Raw genomic sequence first — 22,179 nt, forward strand, 5'->3', positions numbered from 1 at the left:
AATATTCAGCTCATGAAGCCATTAGCAGAAATATAGGTGAAATTAAATTCAAAACATTATCTACAGTAGCTCAAAACACAGGGACAAATAAAGGGCCATCACAAGCAGATCAATTAGACAGGCATTTCGTATTCCACCACTAGATATCAGTTTTACCAACTCATCTGTTAGAGAGATCACAAAAATCATTACAGCAATGAAAATCAGTTATTATTGTGGCTATTATGATATTTCAGTGGTACTAAAATCTTGTACTGACTTGTTAGCATCCTCTGTGATTTAACTTCATAATCAGTTGATGAGTCAAAAGTATGTCCTGAAATATTGAAGTATGCAGTAAATACAAAACTGTGAAAATGATAGAATGCTAATTATCATATAGAGGAAATTTTGAATTGCAGACAGACACAACAAAAAGACTGCAGAACATTTAAGCTTTTGGTCAAATGGCCTTCTTCTAAATCAGAAAACACACACACACATTCACACAACCACAACTCAACACATATGACCACTGTCTCCACCCACTGAGGCTGAGCTGTGAGTGACTATGCCTGATGACAGAAGCAATCCATGGGTTGTGGGAGTAAGGAGGAGGCTGTTGTGGGGAGAGAGGGATAACAGGGTGTGTAGTGTTGCTTGTGGGAACATGAAGGAACATGATGAGGAGACGGTAGGGCTCCTAGGTGCAGTCAGGAGAAGAGGAGAAAAGGACTGCTAGGTGTGTTGTTGGGATAGAAGGTTGTGTAATGAAAGAGTGGGGGTAGGAAAGGGGATATGTGGGTAAAGGACAGGGACTAGCAAAGGTTGAGGCCAGGGGGATTATGGGAATGTAGGGTATATTGCAGGAATATTTCCCACCTGTACAATGCAGAAAAGCTAGTACTGGTAGGAGAGATCCAGATGGCATGCTGTGAAGCAATCACTGAAGTGAAGCACATTGTGATGGGAAGCATATTCAGCAACTGTGTGGTTCAGCTATCTTTTGGTCATAGTTTGTCACTGGCCATTCATGTGAATAGAAAGCTGGTTGATTATCATGCCCAAGTGGGAAGCAGAGCAGTGGTGGTGGCTTATATAAAAGTCAAAACTGACAAATTGTATCTAATTAGACACCCTCCTCCTTCCTTCCCATTTTCTCAAAAATTCTGAAGAAAGTAGCTTACAAATAAATATCCAACAACCTCGTTGAGAATAAAAATTTATCAGAACCTCAGTTCATCTTCCACAAATCCTCCTCTACAGAGAAATCAAACAATGGACAATGGAAAATCCATGATGGGTTAACAACAATTTTATGGAAAGGATAGATTGCTGTTTACCATACGGAGAAGACACTGAGTCACAGACAGATGCAACAAAAAGACTGTTATACATTTAAGCTTTTGACCAAAATGTGTTCTTCCAAAATAGGTTACATGCACACATTCACCTGAGCACAACTCCCACATGCATGATCACTGTCTCCAGTTGCTGTGACTAGATTGCAAACTCGATTCTGGATGAAGTAAAGGAGAACTATTACATAGTTGGCATTTCCTTTGATCTTCCCAAGATCATAAAGTCCTAGTTGAGAACTTAAAATGGTATGATATTAAAGACTTTCCCCTCTCATGTATGGGTTCACCTGAAAACAAGTCACATTAACAAATAAAAATAAATGAGTGACTAGGGCCTCCCATCAGGTAGACTGTTCGCTGGGTGCAAGTCTTTCAATTTGACACCACTTCGGCAACTTGCACATCGATGGGGATGAAATGATGAGGATTAGGACAACACAACACCTAGTCCCTGAGTGGAGAAAGTCTCCGAGCCAGCTGGGAATGGAACCCGGGCCCTTAGGATTAAAATTCTGTCATGCTGAACACTCAGTTACGAGGGGTGGACAAACAAACAAACGACATGATTGGAATAAGAATGAACAAAATTAAATATTGTATAACAAGGTTCAATAATTGGTCTGCTTGTGCTCATGGTCTATGTAAATGATTTATCTGGGACATAGGAGGACTCTTCAAACACTGCATTGTCTACTGTCAACATCAGTATACTGATCCGTACCAGTGTCAGCCAGGAGAGTAACAGGACAGGTTTACAAATGGTTTACAGTAAATACACTATTAGACAAAAAAAGTGAAGCACCCAGAAGCTACGTCAAATGTCAGTGAACTTCATATATATATATACACACCATTGGCAGTTATGTAAGTTATTTAAGTTGCAATTCTCTGTGACAGGTAGAATGGCCACCAGAGTGCATCAATGTTGTTTGTGTTTGGTACTGTTATAGGCCTAGTAAGGTATACAAGGGGTGTGAACAGTGTGAGATATCAAGTGATTATTATGTAGGATATGGAGATACCACATACTCATGTGAGACATTGTTATTAGTACCTGACAGAGTTTTAAAGGGGCCTGATTGTTGGGCACCATTTTGCCAGCTGGTCAAATACCACAATATTCAGATTTGTAGACTATTAGAATGTGACAGTGGCCTGATGTTGGAATGCATGGAAATGCAGGAGCAGATATATTCATTGTCAAGATTCAGGTCAAATAAATCAGATCACCACAAGGAAGGCTCACCGTATTGTGCATCAAACACATCATAACACATTCAAATCTGTACCTCCCATTTGAGAACAAGTAATGGACTTCCTGCAATGTTCTCCATCATCTCACACCATTGGTTGAAGATTAGCGGCAGCCAGATTAAGAAATAATCGTTGTGTGTGAGGCTGCTGTTAACACCACAACACAAACAGTTATATTTTGAGCGGTATCATGACTGGGAAGCATGGGCTGTTGATGAATGGCATCACATTGTGTTCAGCAATGAATTGTGGTTCTGAACTAACTTGCATGACTATTGTTGGAGAGTAGCAGAAAATTGTTAAGGTTCATTAAAGATGGCGGTTTCATCAGATAATTATGTAGTAAACACTTGCATTGATGAGACAGTGCTAGAACAGATATGTGGCAACACAGTATGAAATAACTAATGGCATTTAATAAGAGTATGTTTCCTTTGGTAATGTTTGATGGATGACACTTTGTGTCTTATACATAATACAATGAAATCCAAACAACTTTTCTGACTCTTGGTCATCTAGGATACTCTCACTGTAATTGATAGTAATATTACCGACACTCTTGGTTGTCCTATTACTCCATAAATAGTGACTCCTAAGTTGGATGATGGTCTTCAGAGCACTGTACTGAGCTGGCTGCAGGTACTGAACAGGCTAACTGCTGGGTCTTTAACTATTTGAGTGTCCCAGTGCACAATGTTTTGTACCTGATAGTAGGAGAATTCCCATCTCTGCCAGTACAAGGCATAATCTGTGTAGTCCATGGTTGACAGCACTCTCTAGGGCAGCTGTCCACACTATTGGGTGACAAGTATGACATGATATGACATGGAAGCCAAAAATGGTCAACAATTGTGACTGCCACCTGGACTCTGCTACTAAGAACAGAGATGTGTCCAGTGAGTGCCTGTGAGGTGGTAGTATTTGTTGTGTACCCTTAAGGCTGGTACACAACAATTGATAACCAAACATCTTGTAGTAGCCTCTTCAGGGCTGTTGGTATTCTTACTGTTTGGGCCAATACATCTACCACATACTCGTATCTGTGTTTATTAACAAGGGTGAATTGAGAATGAATTGTGTAACTGATGAGCACCAAAGTAGTAGTAAAAACAATTTCCATATAGTCTATGTATTTTTATTTGGGGTTGAAAATGGAATATTATATTTGGTGGAAAACTCTATTACAGCATACTAACAACAATATGAAAAGGACAGATTACTGCTCCCCACATCACAGACTGAGACAATGAAAAGACTGCTAAACTTTCAGCTTTCAAGCAAGAAAACCCTCCTTCAGAAACAGAAAACACATGCTATCAACACACACACACACACACACACACACACACACACACACACACATTGATACTATCTATGAGTGCTCAGGCTTACAGTTTACTGGTGGACATAAAGCAGAAATTTAAATTTTGTAGATGTTCAAAAGTTAAGTATTATTATGTTGTGTGACAAGGGCCTCCCATCGGGTAGACTGCTGGTGCAAGTCTTTCGATTTGATGCCACTTCGGTGACTTGCGCATCGATGGGGATGAAATGATGATGATTAGGACAACACAACACCCAGTCCCTGAGTGGAGAAGATCTCTGACTCAGCCGGGAATTGAACCCAGGCTCTTAGGATTGACAGTTTGTCTTGCTGACCACTCAGCTACTGGGGGCGGACAAAAGTGAAGTAAAAGAATGTCATTAGCTGCTCCTTCTTCTTTGTGACCATCATATCATCCTCCACCAGTGGTATCATCAGATGTAGTTTGGATAGTCATGTTGTCAGCACACCACTCTCCCACTTATTGCCAGGTCTCTTGGCCTTGGAACTGCTACTAATCAGTCAATTATCTCCTCAATTTTCCTCTTAAGGCAGTTCTGGAAACTGAACTCGGATCCTGTGCATGGCAATCAGCCATGTGGACCAATCAGCTACTGAGACAGACACTCTTTCTGCAATTTTTCAGAATATTTGGATTCTCAAATGTAAATGCCATACAACTCTGATTATGTTTTAATCAAACAATGGAAAATCTTGGATGGAATGACAATAGTGTGAAAAGAGTAAACTGCTACTCACCTCACAGAGGAGGGACTGAGTGACTAAGTCCTTTATGAGATGCAGACTCAATGAAACACACACAACACACACAACCACTGTAGTCACTGGGCACTAATGACCGAGTGCAACTGCATCTGCGGCAAGCAGCAGTCTTTGCAGGATATATAGTAGGGGTACAGAAAAGGCCTGATGCAGGGATGGTGAGGGATAATACGAGTTAGAGTGGGGGAAAATGTACTGCCAGTGGGAGCATGCATGGAGGCAGTGCAGGTAGGGGAGTGGACTGCTCAGTGTAGCATCAAGAGACTGTGCACTAGGGGGAGGGGAGAGGGCACAGGGGAGAAGCCAAGAAGAGGGAAATACTATGCAGTGCAGTGGTGTGACAAAAAGCATGTGGATAGCTGGGGTGGGAGCAGGGAAGCGAGTAGGCTGGTGGAGTACAAGGATTAGTGAAGGTTGAGACCAAGTCAGTTACGGGGATTAAGTACTTATGTAGCTTTCAGGGGGAGACTGCACCTGCATAATTCAAAAAATCTGGTGTTGGTGGGAAGAATGCAGATAGCACAGGCTGTGAAATATTTCTTGTAACTGGACATGTCTGGTTGGGTGGTAAGCTCAGCAACAGGGGGGTTCTGCTGTCTCTTGTGTACAGTTTGAAGTCAGCATTCATGTGGACAGAGAGTTTGTTTGTGTTTGTGCCCATATAGAAGTGGCACAGTGGTTGCAGTGAGGCTGGTAGATCCCAAGACTGATTTTATGGGTGGCACAGTATTTGATGGATTAAGAAATGCCTGTGACCGGACTGGAGTACATAATAGCAGTGGAATGTGAGGGACAGGTCTTGCATTGAGGACTATTGCAGAAATATACGAGTCATGGGGCAAGGGGCTGGGATCAGGGGTGGAACGGGGATGAATGAGGATATTATGTAAGTTGTGTGGGTGGCGAATTACCACTGTGGGGCGAGTGAGAAAGATAGTAGGGAGAATATTTATCATTTCAGAGCACAACAAGAGGTAGTTGAAACCTTAACAGACATCATCATTCAGTGGCTCCATTTGTGGGTTGTACTAAGTCACATGGGGGAGGTGGCAGGGGGCTCCATTTGGTCATGCAGTGGATATGTAAGTGATGGTAAGCGACTGAGGAGACAATGCATGGCAGATTTGTTACTGGATAACATAGGAAGGGTATTTTAGTCTGTGAAGGCCTCAGTGAGACCCTCAATATATTTGGACAGCAACTGCTTGTCACTTCAGAAACAATGACTACTAGTGTCTAGGCTGTGTGGAAGGGATGGAAGGTACTTCTTGGTAGCTGTTGAAATGGAGATATTGTCATTGATTGGTTGGTTTGATGTGGACAGATGTACAAACATAGCCATCCTCAAGTTGGAAGTCAACTTTGAGGAAGGTGGCTCATTGTGCTTAGAAGGATCAAGCGAAGTGGATGGGAGAGAAAGTGTTGAGGTTCTGGAAATCATTACTTCTCAGTTAGTGTTACTCATTTTTTCACAGTATCAGCTACCAATATTTACATTCAAGCTGCTCAAAACTCGTCTCTCAGAAGCAATTGAGTCTTTATTGCTACGTAAATGCAAGTGAAAGCTCAGGCACACTTTACCTTTGTTTTATTAAAAACCACCTGTAAAGACAGTCATCAAGTTCACTGCATTTTCAATGGTTCTTCCTTTTTCTGTCATATCCCACACCACTGTCAACTGAGGGTACAAAACTTCTTACTCCATTCCCTGATTGATCCTTAACCAACAATAACATGCTAAACTTGTTATTGTAACACTATTCTTCACATAATCAATAACTTCCTTATTTATGTTTCATACATAATAATTTTCATTTCCACAACATCATAACAAACAAACAGATATCAAGACTCTGCACAAATAATGCACAGTGCTCATTATACTTGTTCTCATTTCAATTATTGTCAAGTATTTTTATGTAGCCACTTTGTTGGCTGCATTGTGGTGCTAACTGTTAGATATTTATTTAGGTTCCTGAGCAATAACTGTCCTGATATAATGATAATTAGACAAATCTGAGGTTAAGTTACCCTTATCTCTTTCAGGTCTTGTTCTCAGAGCTTGATGGTTTCATAGGTCAATGATACCACAGAAACACAACATGTAGACTGTAACAGGATTTTTGCACTGCATTATATCTGAATCCATGCTATATTGTTTGCAGCATATCACGCTTTTGCTGTACACATCTTCAGTAAAATGAGATGTTAGTGGACTCAAAGCTGTGAGGGTACTTTCTGAAAAGCATCTGAATGGCTCAGTCAGTAAGACCATTGTACAGAAAAGGCAAGGTTCTGTGTTGGAGTCCCAGTCCAGCTCACAGTTTTAACCCTTGTGGAAGTTTCAAAAGCATCACACATTCTACTGCAGGAAGAATTTTCCATTGTTTTCTCACTGATAACTTCTTGCCTAGTAAATCCAATTTGTGTTCTGTCTCTAATGACCTCAATGTCAAAAATACATTAAATCTTAATCTTCCTTGCTTTCTTTCTTTCTTTCTTCCTTGGTCTTCATTTCATTTGTGGGACATACTAGCACCTGTAGTTGCTTTACTCTGTTCATTCTGTTGATGATTCATTTGCATAACATTAATAGCACTGAGCAATGCCAGCAACTCTGATACAAAACGACTGCATGGTGAGCTGCCTGTAGCTAACTCAGTCATTTGGTGATAAATAATGGATATTAGCTTCTCTGAATACATAGGAGGATCCAAATTTCTAGTGGCCAGCATAGTCATGAAAAAGAGTAACCTTTGAATGCCAACACACGTGCATACTACGTACTAGTAATATTTTGCCTTTTCTGACCCAGTACTGTGTTAAGATCACCTCTCTGAGTTTGCAGAACATTTGGCAGAAATGACCATCTATGTACCCTAGATTGCCACATGCCATTACAAGAGAGAGCTCACAACACATACAGCTGCCACCATATTTCTTTTAATAATATTTGACTCATTGGTGATCAGCAGGAAACTCATGAATGTTCCCCAAACTCACTATAGGCCATACACATCACTTGCAAATGGGGGCAGATTTGCTATTAGTTCAGGGGAATAAAAAATCTCAACTGAAACAATGATCTTTTTTTTTTTATATGTAGAACATAATCAATTATCATTGATCTATATAACATTCCTGAAAGATTTTTTTAAAAATTTTTCTTAGTCTGGATGAGCTGCCTCTATCATCGTGACCTCGGCTTTACCAGGCCAGTCATTGGTGTGGTCCCAAATGCTAATGAATTGAGCAGTGATGATGATTCAAGCTGTGAGGGTATGACCGGTTGGTGGAGGTCAGTGGAAGTTGGTGTCACCTCAGAGATGACATCAGCTAGTGTGGACAGTCACACCATCTATGCTTCACACTGCTGTTCTCATCCAGTTTCAATTGGTGACCTGCCAGCATTGGATCCTTCAGTAACAGGTGAGTCATGGGCTCTGGCTGCTGCTTCCCCCCCTACAATTTCTCTCAGATCAGTTGGTTGTGTTCAGTTGCCCATATTTTTTGTTCTGAATTTAATTTTGTAGTATGTGTTGCAGTAAGTAAATTTTCTGAGACTGCAGTTTGTTAGAAGGATAGTTTACAGTACAGCTGCTACCATATTTCTACTAATAATAGGTGGCTTCATGAATCAGTCATACCTATGCCTGACTAAAATATATTTGTGAAGGTACTGATCTGGAGACATTCTCTGAAAAGTGTAGGTCAGCACTATCACTAAAATGAGAGCCTTTTTTATTTATTCATTTAGCCATCCATGGACATTTTAAAAATGTATGGATGTTGTCAGTTGCAGACATTCATATATTTATACAGTTTGTTGTTACATGTAGTTAAACATTGTGACATATAAGTTATTTACAATCACTTTTGCTCCTTATCAAAATATTGTGAAATAAAAGCTATTTACAATCATTTTGTCTAAGGAATTCACTTATAGTGTAAAAGCAGTGTTCCTGCAAAAACAATTTAAGATTTTTCTTAAAGCGGTACATGTTATCTGCTTCTTTCATTTTCTGCAGCAGTTTATTATACAGTTTTACACCTTCATACAAGAAGCTATTTTGAGTCTTACATTTATTCTTCCTGTCTAGATGAAGACAGTGACTTGTTCTTGTACTATAGTTATGAAAACTGCTTTTTGTGCTATAATTTTCTATATTTTTCTTGATGTACACTATGGTTTGGAATATAAATTCACAAGGAACAGTTAGAATTTCTAACATTTTGAAAAGTTCTCTGCAGTGGCCGTTTACTGCTTTTTGTTATAATTCTTACTGCTCTCTTTTGCATTTTAAATACCGTTTGTAAATTCTGAGCACTGTTTCCCCAGAAAATAATACCATAACTGATTACTGAATGAACTTAGCTAAAGTATACAGTTCTCAAACATTCACTGCTGCATGCAGATACAAGGACTCTAAGTGCATAACATGTTGTGGATATCTTTTTCGAGAGTTTCATAGCATGTTCATTCTACTTCATTTGGCTGTCAATGTGCAACCCTAAGAATTTTGTTGTAGGTACATCCTCTATGGAGATGTTATCTAGTTTTAAATTTAAGGGACTCTGTTTTCTATTCATTCTAAAGCATATTTTGTTTCCTTTACGTTGAGAGTTACTTTGTTTTCCTGAGACCATTTGTGAACATCCCTCAGCACTTCAGTAGAATTTTCCAACATTTGTGCTTGTGTCTTACTGGTGATTACTATGTTGCCATCATTCGCAAACAATATCTTCTCTCCATGGCTGATATGTTGTGGGAAATCATTTATATACACCAGAAATAATACAGAGTCTAGTACACTTCCTTGAGGGACCCCAATACTGATATATTGTGGATCAGATATACGTTTCTCAATGTACTTTGATCCACTCGAGATGTGTGATCTCTACTGACTGTACTCTGTCTTCTAGATATGAATGAAACCATTTGAGAACCACTCCCCTTATTTCTAGTGCCTCTAATTTATGTGACAGCTTCTGGTGGTCAACTGTATCAAATGCCTTACACAGGTCTAGGAAAAGGCCAGTTACATAGCTGTTCTCATCTAGTGCTTCGAAAATTGTTTTTGTAAGTTGTGCTATTGCAGATTCTGTACCTCTACCAGGTCTGATACCATGCTGGTCATTGCAGAGGAGGCTGAATTTACTTAGATAGGTCAAAATCCTGTTTTTCACTATTGTTTCTATCACTTTGGAAAAGCAAGACAATAGGGCTATTGGTCTGTAGTTCTCAATGTTTTCTACATCACCTTTCTTGTGAACTGGTAAAATTTTGGCATGCTACAGATAGTCAGTGAAGCAACCAGTTTTGAAGGATTCATTTACGATTTCTGTTAGTGGAGCTTTGATACCGTTTATGCATTTTTTCAGCACACACATTGGTATTTCATCTAAACCTGCCGAGTTTTTGTTCTTCAATTACTTTACAATATTGTATACCTCCTCCTCAGTAGGTGGAAGCAATACCATTGAGTTTGCTATATGCTTCTGTATTGGTTGATTAGCACCTTTTGGAAAAATTTTCTGTAAGTTCATTGCAATGCTGCTAAAGTAGGTATTCACATAATTTGCTAATTCTTTTGGGCTACTTTCTAAGTTTTCCTTGTTCCTGATTTGTGTATTTGTACCTCTTTGCTTCACAGTTCCTGTTTCTTGTTTCACTACAGCCCATGTAGCTTTACTTTTATTATTGGCTAAATTTATGAACTTATCATGGGCTGATTTTTTTGTGGTGTTGAGTACTTTCCTGTAGAGCCTTTTGTAGTTTTTGTAGTAGTGCAAAAAATGGATCACTATTGTCCTTTTTAATGGAGTTTAGGTATTTACGAGTTTGAGCACTTTTTTCTAATTTCTTTAGTAATCCATGTATTGTTGGTGGGTGTTCCAATGGGAATTAATACTTTGGGGACTGTTTCTTCAAATTTTAATTTAAACTCAGACATAAAATTGGAGAATTTGCTATTCACTTTAGTTTCTATGTATACTCCTTCCCAACTTTCATGTGCTAACTTTAAGGAAAACTCTTGCAAAGCTGATGGAGATGGTTCAAATGGCTCTGAGCACTATGGGACTTAACATCTGAGGTCATCAGTCCCCTAGAACTTAGAACTACTTGAACCTAACTAACCTAAGGACATCACACACATCCATGTCTGAGGCAGGGTTCGAACCTGCGACCGTAGTGGTCGCACGGTTCCAGACTGTAGCGCCTAGAACCGCTCGGCCACTCCGGTCGGCACTGATGGAGAGTAGACTCTTTTATATACATGCAGTTTTGATTCTTTTTTTACACAAGCTTTTATTTTTATAATCTGACATAGATGGTCAGACAATCTCAGATTTTTGACAAGTATATCCTATTGGGATAAGTTTGTTACTGGGTTTCAGGACCAGGTTAAAGCCCAAGAGATGCAAGGAAACATTTGGGGTGCCAAGCTGATGGAGCTCCCAGAGGCATGATAACTATATGAGTACGATATGGGATGTAACAAAAATAGTTGCGGCTGCTCGGAGGCACCAAGTTGAAGTGAAAGATTCCTGTACATTGCAAGTCGCAAATAGCAGAAAAAGCAGACATTGTTTAAAGTGTGCAAGGGAAAAAAGGAGGAGGGGGGGGGGGGGGGGAATGCCAAATGATAAGTCGTTTGTGAAGGAAAATATTCTCAAATCAGTCCTCCTGGTTTTCTGAACAGAGCAACAACTGTGGCACAAAGTGGTGGATGGAATTGGATTGCTTCAGGACTGCTGCAGTCACTGTCTTAGTACACTGTTGCTACCTTTAATATGCACATTACAGACATGGTAATAGGGTCAATTAAAGAAAGAATATAGTGTAGCTGCTAACTTCTATAATGGACAATATCAATTACGTTCAGAGGTTTGGAGTCAGAATTTGGCTGTGATCTTGGATGTTGAAGCTGTAACAGGTATCAATGTAACAAGTTAATGGCACAAGTAAACTGATTTCACAATTAGATATACACTGGTGTGCAAAACTTAAAGATGAAAGTAACTTTTGCTTGAAGTGTCACTGACAATTAACATAACGCAATGAAACTTCAACCATACATAAGAAGAATTGCTACACTATAATATAGATGGTGAGTGAAAAAAAATACATAATAAGACAAATAAAAATGACACTTTTTTTCTAAGACAATAACTATTCTGAAGTCACCATGATTTATGATGACCCCCTGGACATTACAAAAGGGTTGGTTCTACATAGAGTGCCAGCCATGGTGGCCTAGCGGTTCTAGGCGCTTCAGTCCGGAACCACTCGACTGCTATGGTCGCAGGTTCGAATCCTGTCTCGGGCATGGAGATGTGTGATCTCCTTAGGTTAGTTAGGTTTAAGTAGTTCTAAGTTCTAGGGGACTGATGACCTCAGATGTTAAGTCCCATAGTGCTCAGAGCCATCTAGATAGAGTGTTTGACCACCACAGACAGCAATGCACACACTGCCGCATGTTCTCATGCTGGTCACAAGGTTTTTATGGAGTTCTTGTGGTAGGATATTGCATTCCTCCTTCAGTACAGTTGACAATTTATGGATAGTTGTTTGTGCATGAGGTTGTCCTGTAATACATTTCCCCAACACATCTCACACATGTTCGATGCAATTTAAGTCAGAGGAATAAGCAGGCCAGTCCATTTGCTGTTTCATTCCAAGAGCTCCACTACTTGTGCTGTGTGATTCAGTCATACATTGTCACCCTATAAATGAAGTCAGAGCTGCACTCCTGCAAGACATGCATGGGGAAGGAAGACAGTTTCATAATTATGTTGGTCAGTGTTCATAGATTTGAATGCTAGTATGCCCTTGCAACATTATGCCTCTCCACACCAAAACAGCTGGACCACAAAAACTGTCATATTCAACAGTGTTCCTGAGTGAATCTCATGTACCTATCTCTTACCATATGAGGATATGTCCAACTCAGTCGAACATTATCATTTTGGTGGTCCAGGTATTATGGTTTGGGGAGGCATACTGTTTTATGCGTGCACTGACCTCCAATTCTTTGAACACAATACACTTACCCGTCAGTGTTATTGTAACATTGTACTCCATCCCCATGTACATCTTTTCAGAGGTGGACTCAGTCTTGACTTCAGTTTTATGGATGGCAATATGCAACAGCATCAAACAGTGGAAGTGAAGGAGCTGTTGTAAGAGAGACTATTCAGTGAATGGACTGGCCCCCCCATTCCCCTGGCTTGAAGTTCATCAAGCATGTGTGGGATGCATTGGGGAGACACACTGGGGCATTTCCACATGTGTTAATGACCATTCAACAGTTGTCAACCATGTTGGTGGAGGGAAAGGACATCCTACCACAAGAACTCCTTACCAGCATTGTGACCAGCATGGTAGCATGTTGTGGAGCATACATTGCCATCTGTGGTGATCAAATACCGTATTAAGAGCCATTTCCTATATTGTATTATGCCCATGGCCCATCATGAATTGTGGTGACTTAAGTGTGATTATTGTCTTTGAATAAAAGTGTCATTTCTCATTGCATATTTCTTTCATTTGCCTTCTGTACTATATTGTAGCAGTACTTTATATTGTACAAGTTTCATCAAGCTACGTTCTTGGCGGTGACTCATCATTCAAAAGTTACTTTTGTTCTTAAGTTTTGCACACCAAAGTATTAATGTGCTCAGCATAGTTCATTAGTACATTGGTAATGCATATAAAGAATTTACACTCCTGGCATGGAAAGTAAATAAGGTACCTTTAAGAAAATAATAATAATAATAATAATGGAAACATCATGATATTGCTTCAGATGTTACAATATCTAGAGCAGTTTGTTCCAGCTCAAGTGCTCTCCTGTGGACAGCTGTGCGCAAGGGTGGGCATACAGCTGATGAGAAGGCAGGCAGGCAATCAACAAGGTGTTCCCTACACAACTGTACTACCTTGGCCAAGCTCCCACAGTTAGGGAGGGGTAGCTAAGTAGCTAACACAGGAGCAGAACATGTGCAATAGGGCCACATTATAGTTAGCCTATATTACCTGTGCCGGCCAGCAGATAAGTTGACAGATGCTTGTGGTTACCTAGCCCTATGGGAGATGTGGAACAGCCTGATATAGACATAAATTGGCTATGAGACTTGTGCAAATTGATTTACCATCTTATTCAATATAAGGAAATAATAAAAAGCTCACAAAAATCACATCAAAGGTGTGAGTGAGCAGAGAAAACATCAGACAGCATTGTTCTGTGTTGTTAACCCTGTAATATGCTGAATTTTTTTGAGAGAATGTTCCTTTTGATGCATCTACATGTGTAATTATTTTATTACACAAGTACTGCCCTGATACTTACTTTTCCACTATAATGAAAATAGACTCAGAAATTTTAAGCTCAAATGGGACCATTCAGTACTAGTAACATTTAGCATTAAAAGGAATCTACTCTCTCTGTCTAGGTTCGGCTTTCATGTACTTTACTCCCAAGAACTTATGCGTTATTTCTTTTATATTTTCAGGACAAACTGTCTCTCATTCAGTTACATAATTCAAAGTATGGGCATCAAAAACAAAACATGTTCCTCCTTCTTTCTCACAATAATTAACAAATTATTTTATGGACTAACTGTATTTTCTATTTTACCCCAACATACTATCTTCTAAAATTCCTTCTCCATAGTATCCATTTTTGTTTAGGTATTGGGATACAGCTTCATCAGAAAAGGTTTATGTGGTTAAACTTTCAACTAACACTCAGAGCTTTCACTATAACTAGTTTATTTGCAATGTCTGATAACAGATTCTTGAGCTCTTGCTAATGATTTTCTGCAGTATTTTCTGTTTAAGATGGTCTCTCTATAATCTCATCCAGTTAGATATTCCATCATTTCTTAGTCCCTCCTGAAATGCACCTCTATTGCATTCAAATATTAGATCCCCATATTCTTTTGTAAAACACACATTTTGTGACACTAAATCATCACTACAAGTTTTCCACAAGATTCTATCCTTGCCCTTTAGTGGTCAGCATATTGTTCTTCCCCAAATTCCCTTTCTTCCAAAATGCTTTCACTAAATATTCATTTAAAAAATCAATTTCCAACACAGTCCAAATGTTAAGAGCCACTAAAAGTTCATGTTCCAATGAACAAAAGGTAAGTAAATTTTTGCTTCTTCTAAATTTTCTCAGTGTGCCACTAACACCTTCCAACCCAATTCCAGTACTAACATTGCAACCATTTAAAATAATATGTCCAAAAAATGTTTCCAAAACAGCAGAATTTCACTTTCAACTTCAGTCAATGCATGTGCTCTGTCTCCATCTGTTTGTATAATAATCGAAGTTTTTAATACGGTACCCTACCTTAGTCTTTGGTGACTTCTTCTTTTTCCAATGAAGCATCTTCAGTAAACAGATGTACCATAATAGCATTCACATCACTTCTGTTCTCACTATCTGGTGATTCCTCATCTTCTAACTTACTCATTGCATAAATTTCTTTCTCCCAGTTTTTATCTTATTTGTTCAATTTTGCCTCAAAATTTGCTTTCTCAGGAGATTTTACTCAACCCTTATCTGTTTTCTCTAAATCTGCATTCTTTCTTACAGTAAACATTCTGATCTCATGTTCTTATTCATATCATTCCTGAATGCTCATTACTCCTTTCTCAATATACCTAATGCTGGTTGCTAACCATTGAGTTACTTGAATTTTTTGTCCCTTTGTATATTATTCTCTCTTACTTTATGTATCCATAATCTATTTCCAGATCCTATTCACTACTATTAATAGCACAATTATCCTCAATACTATCTTCATTGCATGATTCTTCTACCACTACATGTGCATCAACATCAGTTTCAGCTTTCACAAAATTACCCTTTTCAGTATTATTTCTTCCTTCAGCAGCTCAACCAAAAACTGTTGGATTAGGTCCCTATCATTTTGAACAGAGTCATTTTCTACCTTTTCCTTTCCTCTTATACTACAATCTTATTAATCATACCAAATCTAAGTTAAATTAAGTCATCCTGTGATGGTTCATTTAGGCAGAACTTAGTTGGAAGGTTTAAGTCAGTACGTATAATTCTTGGGTTAAATGCCAATGGTAGAAACCTGCTGTGGCCAGCGACCACACTTTGGCCACAGAAAGAATAAAATCTCCCTAACTATTGTTTAGTGACATGGTGAAGTCAGAAGGAAGGCTTACCTCAGGTGCAAGAGTCTTAGGGTCACCAGAAATAGCAAAGTAAACCTATCCACTGTAGTGTGTGCTAAGTCTGTGTGTTTCCTGGGGTAGTTATGAAACTGTAGTGGCTCCAGGTAGTACAAGGTTATCTGTGAATGCTAGACAGATGTAGGTTCTTAGCTACAAACTGTTGTTTTCCTTTTGTAAAGTCATGTCTGTGGTTTTTGGATGATGGCACTACTGGAAATTCACCTGTGAATAGCTGTCTCTTCATTGGGTGGCAACATTGGAGACAAGTTTCCAATGGGAGGCTAGTTTCATGGATTTTTTATGAGACAATCAATCAAAAGAGTAAAAAGGAGAAAGGGTGTCTGGGTGCAGGAACATGGAAGGAAAGTTGACAGTTGGTGTTAGCCTGGTGTGCATGGCTGCAAGTGTGGGTGGAAAGTGCAGTCTGCAGCAAGAGGTGATAGAGAATGAATGAGAAAATGGCAAGAATAAGTTGGGAGCTCTCCTTGGAGTTGTGGAAAGCAGATAGATGCAATTTTTGCAGTTTATGGTTGACAGATAAAGGGAAAAATAGTTAACTTATGTGTGGGAAAAAGGAATTCTTTCTGGTAGAAGACTGGAGGAAATTTAATTTTTGATGATGTTGTAACTAACTTCCAGAAAAGGCTCAGAGTTTTTAAGCAGCTACTGAGGTTAGCTAAGCATCATGTTTCAAACTGAATGTAGGTATGAAGAAAGAAATTATCAGAGATAAATAAAGGAGCTTCACATTTAATTTATATTAGAATGTCCTTCTTAATAGTTAGTCTTTTACTAAGTGTTTACAGGTATTTTGTGTTCTCTCTGTATTTCCAGCATGTGTTGTAATCTTTGTGTATGGTAGATATAAGTGAACAGAAAAGGTTTTCATCTAATTTTATTTACTGTTGCCAGTCTTCTGGTGTTGGTAGCTGTGCTCTATTTGCCAGTCCTATCAACAAATGGAGGGTCTTCAAAACAGTCAGAGGGTCCTGACAACTTAGATTTAGAACATTACATTTGTCTCACTTTATACTGAAGCTGGTGACCCAATTAATTTCAATTAGAGTTGTTGATGGGTGGTGTTGGAGGCAGCTGGATATCTTTCTGTAAGTGTCTAAATAAAGGGGTGGTACATCACAATCCCACTTTCATTGCACTCCTCATTTCTGTTACATTTTGGATTCTTATCACATCTGGTTCCATGAGATTTATGTTATTCTTAGTGTCATAATTGACCACCATTTCTATCCAGCTCACAAAGCTCTTAACATCTACAGCTTTCAGTATTAGATGCTTTTCTTCAATAGTCAAGAGTACTTTTCTGTTCACAATTTCCATTATTCATGACCTAAGGAACTATCTAGGTATTACAACCTATTTAATACCTCTTCAAAGTATTGTTTGAATAATCTATCACCCCTCCTATAAGCAGGTTTCCTCCTAAACTTATCAACATTTCTATGTCTTTCTCTTGATCAGTATTCTCAAAAAAATAAATTTTGAATGTACTCAAAATAGTGACACTTCTCATTAGTTTCATAACCTCATGATACAGCATCTACTTCCAGTAGACCCCTAATAAAATCAATGTTGCATTTTTCTCATCATCTGCTAAATAAAACCCTCATAAGAGTCCTAACAAATGTTACAGGATGTAAATTCTCTATTAGTTTAAATGTCTGTGTAATAGGGCAATGACCCATTGCATTACTTGATACCATTCTTGTTGCATTTACTGCTTCAACAAAGGTATTCCCTCCACTTTATTATCTATAGCAAAAGTTGATGTTGCATCCCTTCTGTCTTCTCAATTTCTTCTAATCTGTCGTATTTCTGCCCCTCTTTTCTGCGTAACTTCCTTTAACTCCTTTTCATGATGATATTTCCTTTCTAAATAGTCATTAGCTATTTCAGTAAAAGTTTGTTTTCCCCTCATTCACTTGACTCTTTAAGTTGTCTTTCAAGTCACTATCTCTTATCATAATTTCCTTCTCTAAGTGGCTAACTTCCTCTTTGGTTTCAGTATCCAGTTTGTTCAACAATGTACGTAAGCCTCAAGAAAACCTTAGTATCAAATCCTTAAACTTACTTTGTGTGTATTCCCTCAAACTTTCAATTTCATTCTACATCTACATCTGCATAGATACTTCACAAGCCATCGTGCAGTGCGTGGTGGAGGGTAACCTGTACCACTACTAACCCTTTCCTGTTCTCCCTAGTGCTCCATGTTGAATTTATCTTCAATTTTTTTCCATATCATCTATAATTTTTCTCTGCATATCCTTAGTACTGTCCCCTCATGATTTTAAAATCTATTGTGACATTTATTCCAACAAAATCTTCAAATAGCTGAATGCACCCACTGGTGCAGAAGAATCTGCATCCCTTTCTTATACTACACTGTTGTAACTGCATATTCTCATTTATTACATGTCCCAATCCGTTTCGTTTTTCCCACATTTCTCCATCAATCAGTTGTCAAACAAGCTGTCAAACTTAACAGCATACTTGGAGCTATAAATTATAATTATACAATGCCGTTTAAAGACATATACCATACAGTGGGTCCAGAAGAATATGAATTTCAAATTCTTGGCATTAATATTTTCACTACCTATTTTTTGACCAACAGATCCTTTCAATTCTTAGATTCTAATGGCACATTGTCCTATCTCCCCTGTACCACTGGCATTTCTTCTGCATCATCTTCTGCCTCCTATCTTGTACTTCCCTGTCTATCTTTGGTGCTTCATCAGTCTTCATTTCCAACAATCATTTTAATAAAATTAGATAATAAAATTTTCTGTACAAAGATTTGTTTCACATGAAGGACATTTGAACAACTATACAGTCAAGTCCTGTGACAGTTTGGTCACCATTTGTGACTTACTGTCACCTGCCCAAGAGTGGGGTTCAATATATCTGCTAGCTGTGACTAGAGAAACAAATTGTGTCCATCTTGTGACAACATGCAATTTTTTAAATAAGGGCAGATGAAAAAGTCTTTAGGATTTGAAAATAATGTCAGAGCATTTCATTGTTGCTAGTGTCCATTTTAACAATGCTATAGGTCTCTCACTATAACATCAGGTAATCACCTTCAGTCTTGGAAAATCAATAGTAGATGAAACAGATTTTATCCTGACTCCCTAGTGGATGTACAGATACTTTCTTCCTGTCCTCTGGATTTGATTTCAGTTTTCAGAATGCTGAAAGATGATGGAATAATGAGTAATAAAGGAAAAGGAAATTTGTCACAGTCAGCCAAGTCCTTAGAATTAGAAACTAGAAATTATTTACCTAACCAAATGTTTTGAAATTGTGAACAATTTTCACATTCTTTTTCTTTTTTTTAATTTCAAAAGTTTCTGACTTTAACACCATAATTGCTAGTTGTTGGCCAATAGCTGTTATCGTTAATAAAATGCAGGTATTTTAAATGAGATGAACATGGTAACTTACATTGCTTTTACATGTGGATCTGTATGGTGGAATATGATGCAGGTGACATTCATCACAGTATGGTATGGATTAATATTGCTCTATTGCTCAAATGGTACCCAACAAGAAAGCACGTCTGCTTGATACAAAATTATAGAGCACTAACTGTACAAAGCCAACACCAAAGAAACCATTTTGGAGCAACATTGATTGTCAGCAGGGTTACACAATGTGGTGTCCCATAGATCCACTATCCACTAGCCCCTCCCCCCCCCCCCCCCCTCCCCACGACCACCATAACGTGAAACACTGAAGGAAGATGGTAACCATGGACTGATGATGGTGTGATAAGGTAGCATCCATGTGATGGTGGGCAATGTGTCATCGGTGTCGAGCAGGTTGGTGTCTGAGCTAGTTGTGTCGGAGGTGCAATGGTCTGGCTCCCATTACACAGCGTCAAGGTGGTAATCTTTCAGGAATTTGGGTGGGCACTAAGCCCAGCTGTACCTGGACTGTTTCGGAATTTCAGATGTCGGAGTGAACTGACAGCATCACCTTTGGGGAGTTGTCTTTCTTGTGCTCGATTGTGGGGCAGATTAGTGTGATGTTTTGAGGGCAGTGATTATGAGGAAACTGTTGGGGGACTGCTGCAAAGTGATGGCTGCTGTGTTCACATCATTGGGCAGTTCTTAGGGGCATGTGAAATACTGACTAATGGAACCATTTTCAACATAATGTTAACGATGTTGACCTTCACTGTTTGACACTGATGTCCTTGGGTCAGAAGTCTTTGAAGTCAAGGTATACTATGAAGTTGTCAACGGTCATGGTATGTCTAGACAAGTCACTGTGTTGGATGGTGGAGGTTGATGTTTCATCAGTGAGTGGGTCATCCTGAAGCATCCATGCTGGTTTTAGTTGGTTGACAGACATTGTGCTGAGTCTTTCATTCAGTTGTATTTCAAATGTATGTGCACTACATTTTAGAACCTTGTCATGCCCTGTATGAGGATGCTGTAAAGTGGCCAAGTCATACCAATGTGAAGAATGACAAGGTTGCAGTTTGTGAGTGCCTTATGGATGAAAACTTTAGGGGTGCTGTGAAGTTGTGGAGGCAGTATCTTGAGCCATACAATGTTTTCTTCTTTTTTGCTGATGACGAGAATGGGAAGTTCAGTGGTTTCCACCCACAGCACCTGTAGCACTTCAGTGAGTGAACCATGTAGGTCATTTTTGTGGGTGGTGCATATGCCCAATAGCATCCATGGTAAAGCTTCCCTCCAGCAACTGCCATGGTATGCAAGGTTGCTTTTAGTGCGCCATCATTCCTCAAAGCCATTGCTTTGAGGGTGATAAGCTGAAGTTCAATACTGATGAGTGCCACAGAAGGCCACAGAGGTTACATAATTGTGTGTTACACGTTAAAAGCACGATGAGGTGACCATCGTGGGTTCATATGGTGGGATGTGGTCCAAGTGACATACAACTTGATATGGTACAGAGTAACAGTGCTTTATTGCTCAAATGGTATACAACAAGAAAGCACATGTGCTCGATGTGAAACCATAGAGCACACAAACTACATACAGTCAACTCTACAGGTAGCAAATAGATTTGTTTGGATGCAGACTCTTTACAGCAATACACAACCATTCTCTCCTCTGCCTTCACTGGATGTAATTGCCACACCAAACTAGTTCAAAGACAGATTTCTGGGCCACCATCCCTCCAAAGGACAACTTTGATGCACATTATTTGTCACTCAGTACTATCCTGGTCTTGCATGTATTATTCAGCTACTTTGATAAGGACATGACTTCCTAAAATCATTGCCTGAAATGAGATGTATTCTGTCTGAGATTTTGCCCACAATATTTAGAATAGCTTGTTGTCACCCTCCCAATCTCTACAATATCCATGGCAGACACTATGTTTCCTGCACACCCATCTCCCTGCCTTACGACTCCTTTTCCCACGACCATCCCAACTGAAAGACTTGCCCTATGTACCCTCCTACCACCAACTACACCAGCTCTGTAAGTGGCAAAACATATACTATCAAAGGGAGAGCCACATGTGAAATGATACACGTCATATACCAGCTGTTATGTAAACACTGTTTGACCTTTTGCATCAGCATGACTACCAAATCATCAGTTAGGATGAATGGGCATAGGCAGAGAGTGTGTACCAGCAACACACAATATCCTGGTGCAGTGCATGCTCTACAACATGACAGTCATGGCCTATGTGCCTGTTTCACCACATGCGGCATGTGGATTCTTCTCCCAGACACCAGCTTCTCAGAAATCCTCAGGTTGGAACTAGTGCTAGAATGTGTCCTTGGTTCTTTCCACCCATCTGGCCATAATTTATGTTAATTACATCTGTCTCAGCATTTCTTCACTGTAACTACTCCATTCTTCACTTTGTTTTAGTTTTCTACATCTTTCATTTTCTGACCTGTCTATTTTTCACTATTTTATTCCCACCTCTGTTACATAAAATGCACTTAGCTTTTCACTCATTTTAACTCATGCATGATGCTTTAGCAGTAATCTCTGTCATGCTTATTACCCTGTCTTCCACCTTTAACCTCTCAGGTTTTCAAATCTCATCTGGTGCAACCCTCAACAATCAGTCTTTCCTTCTCATCCGGTTCAGTAAGTCTCCACTGACCTGGGCTTCTGGGTGATTTTTCTGGACTCTACCTCTATTCCTAAGCCTCTCCAATCCTTTTCCTTCACCTCTCTTCCTTTCCCTTCAACCCTTCTACCAGGAAAAGGAGCCATTGGCTCCAAAAGCTTGCATAAGTAAAA

The 22,179-nt window shown here is 39.2% G+C and overlaps 1 protein-coding gene across 1 annotated transcript in view; it reads left to right on the forward strand.

Moving 5' to 3' along the window:
- Positions 1-7,877: 7,877 nt before the first annotated feature.
- LOC126474801 (uncharacterized) overlaps positions 7,878-22,179 on the forward strand; it is a 52,221-nt gene continuing 37,919 nt past the window's right edge. Inside the window, exon 1 of the mRNA XM_050102272.1 lies at positions 7,878-8,130. Coding sequence (XP_049958229.1) covers positions 7,878-8,130 — 253 coding nt within the window. The remainder of the gene's footprint in view (positions 8,131-22,179) is intronic.

The sequence above is a fragment of the Schistocerca serialis genome, chromosome 4 (assembly GCF_023864345.2).
Source record: "Schistocerca serialis cubense isolate TAMUIC-IGC-003099 chromosome 4, iqSchSeri2.2, whole genome shotgun sequence".
Taxonomy (NCBI): Eukaryota; Metazoa; Arthropoda; class Insecta; order Orthoptera; family Acrididae; genus Schistocerca; species Schistocerca serialis.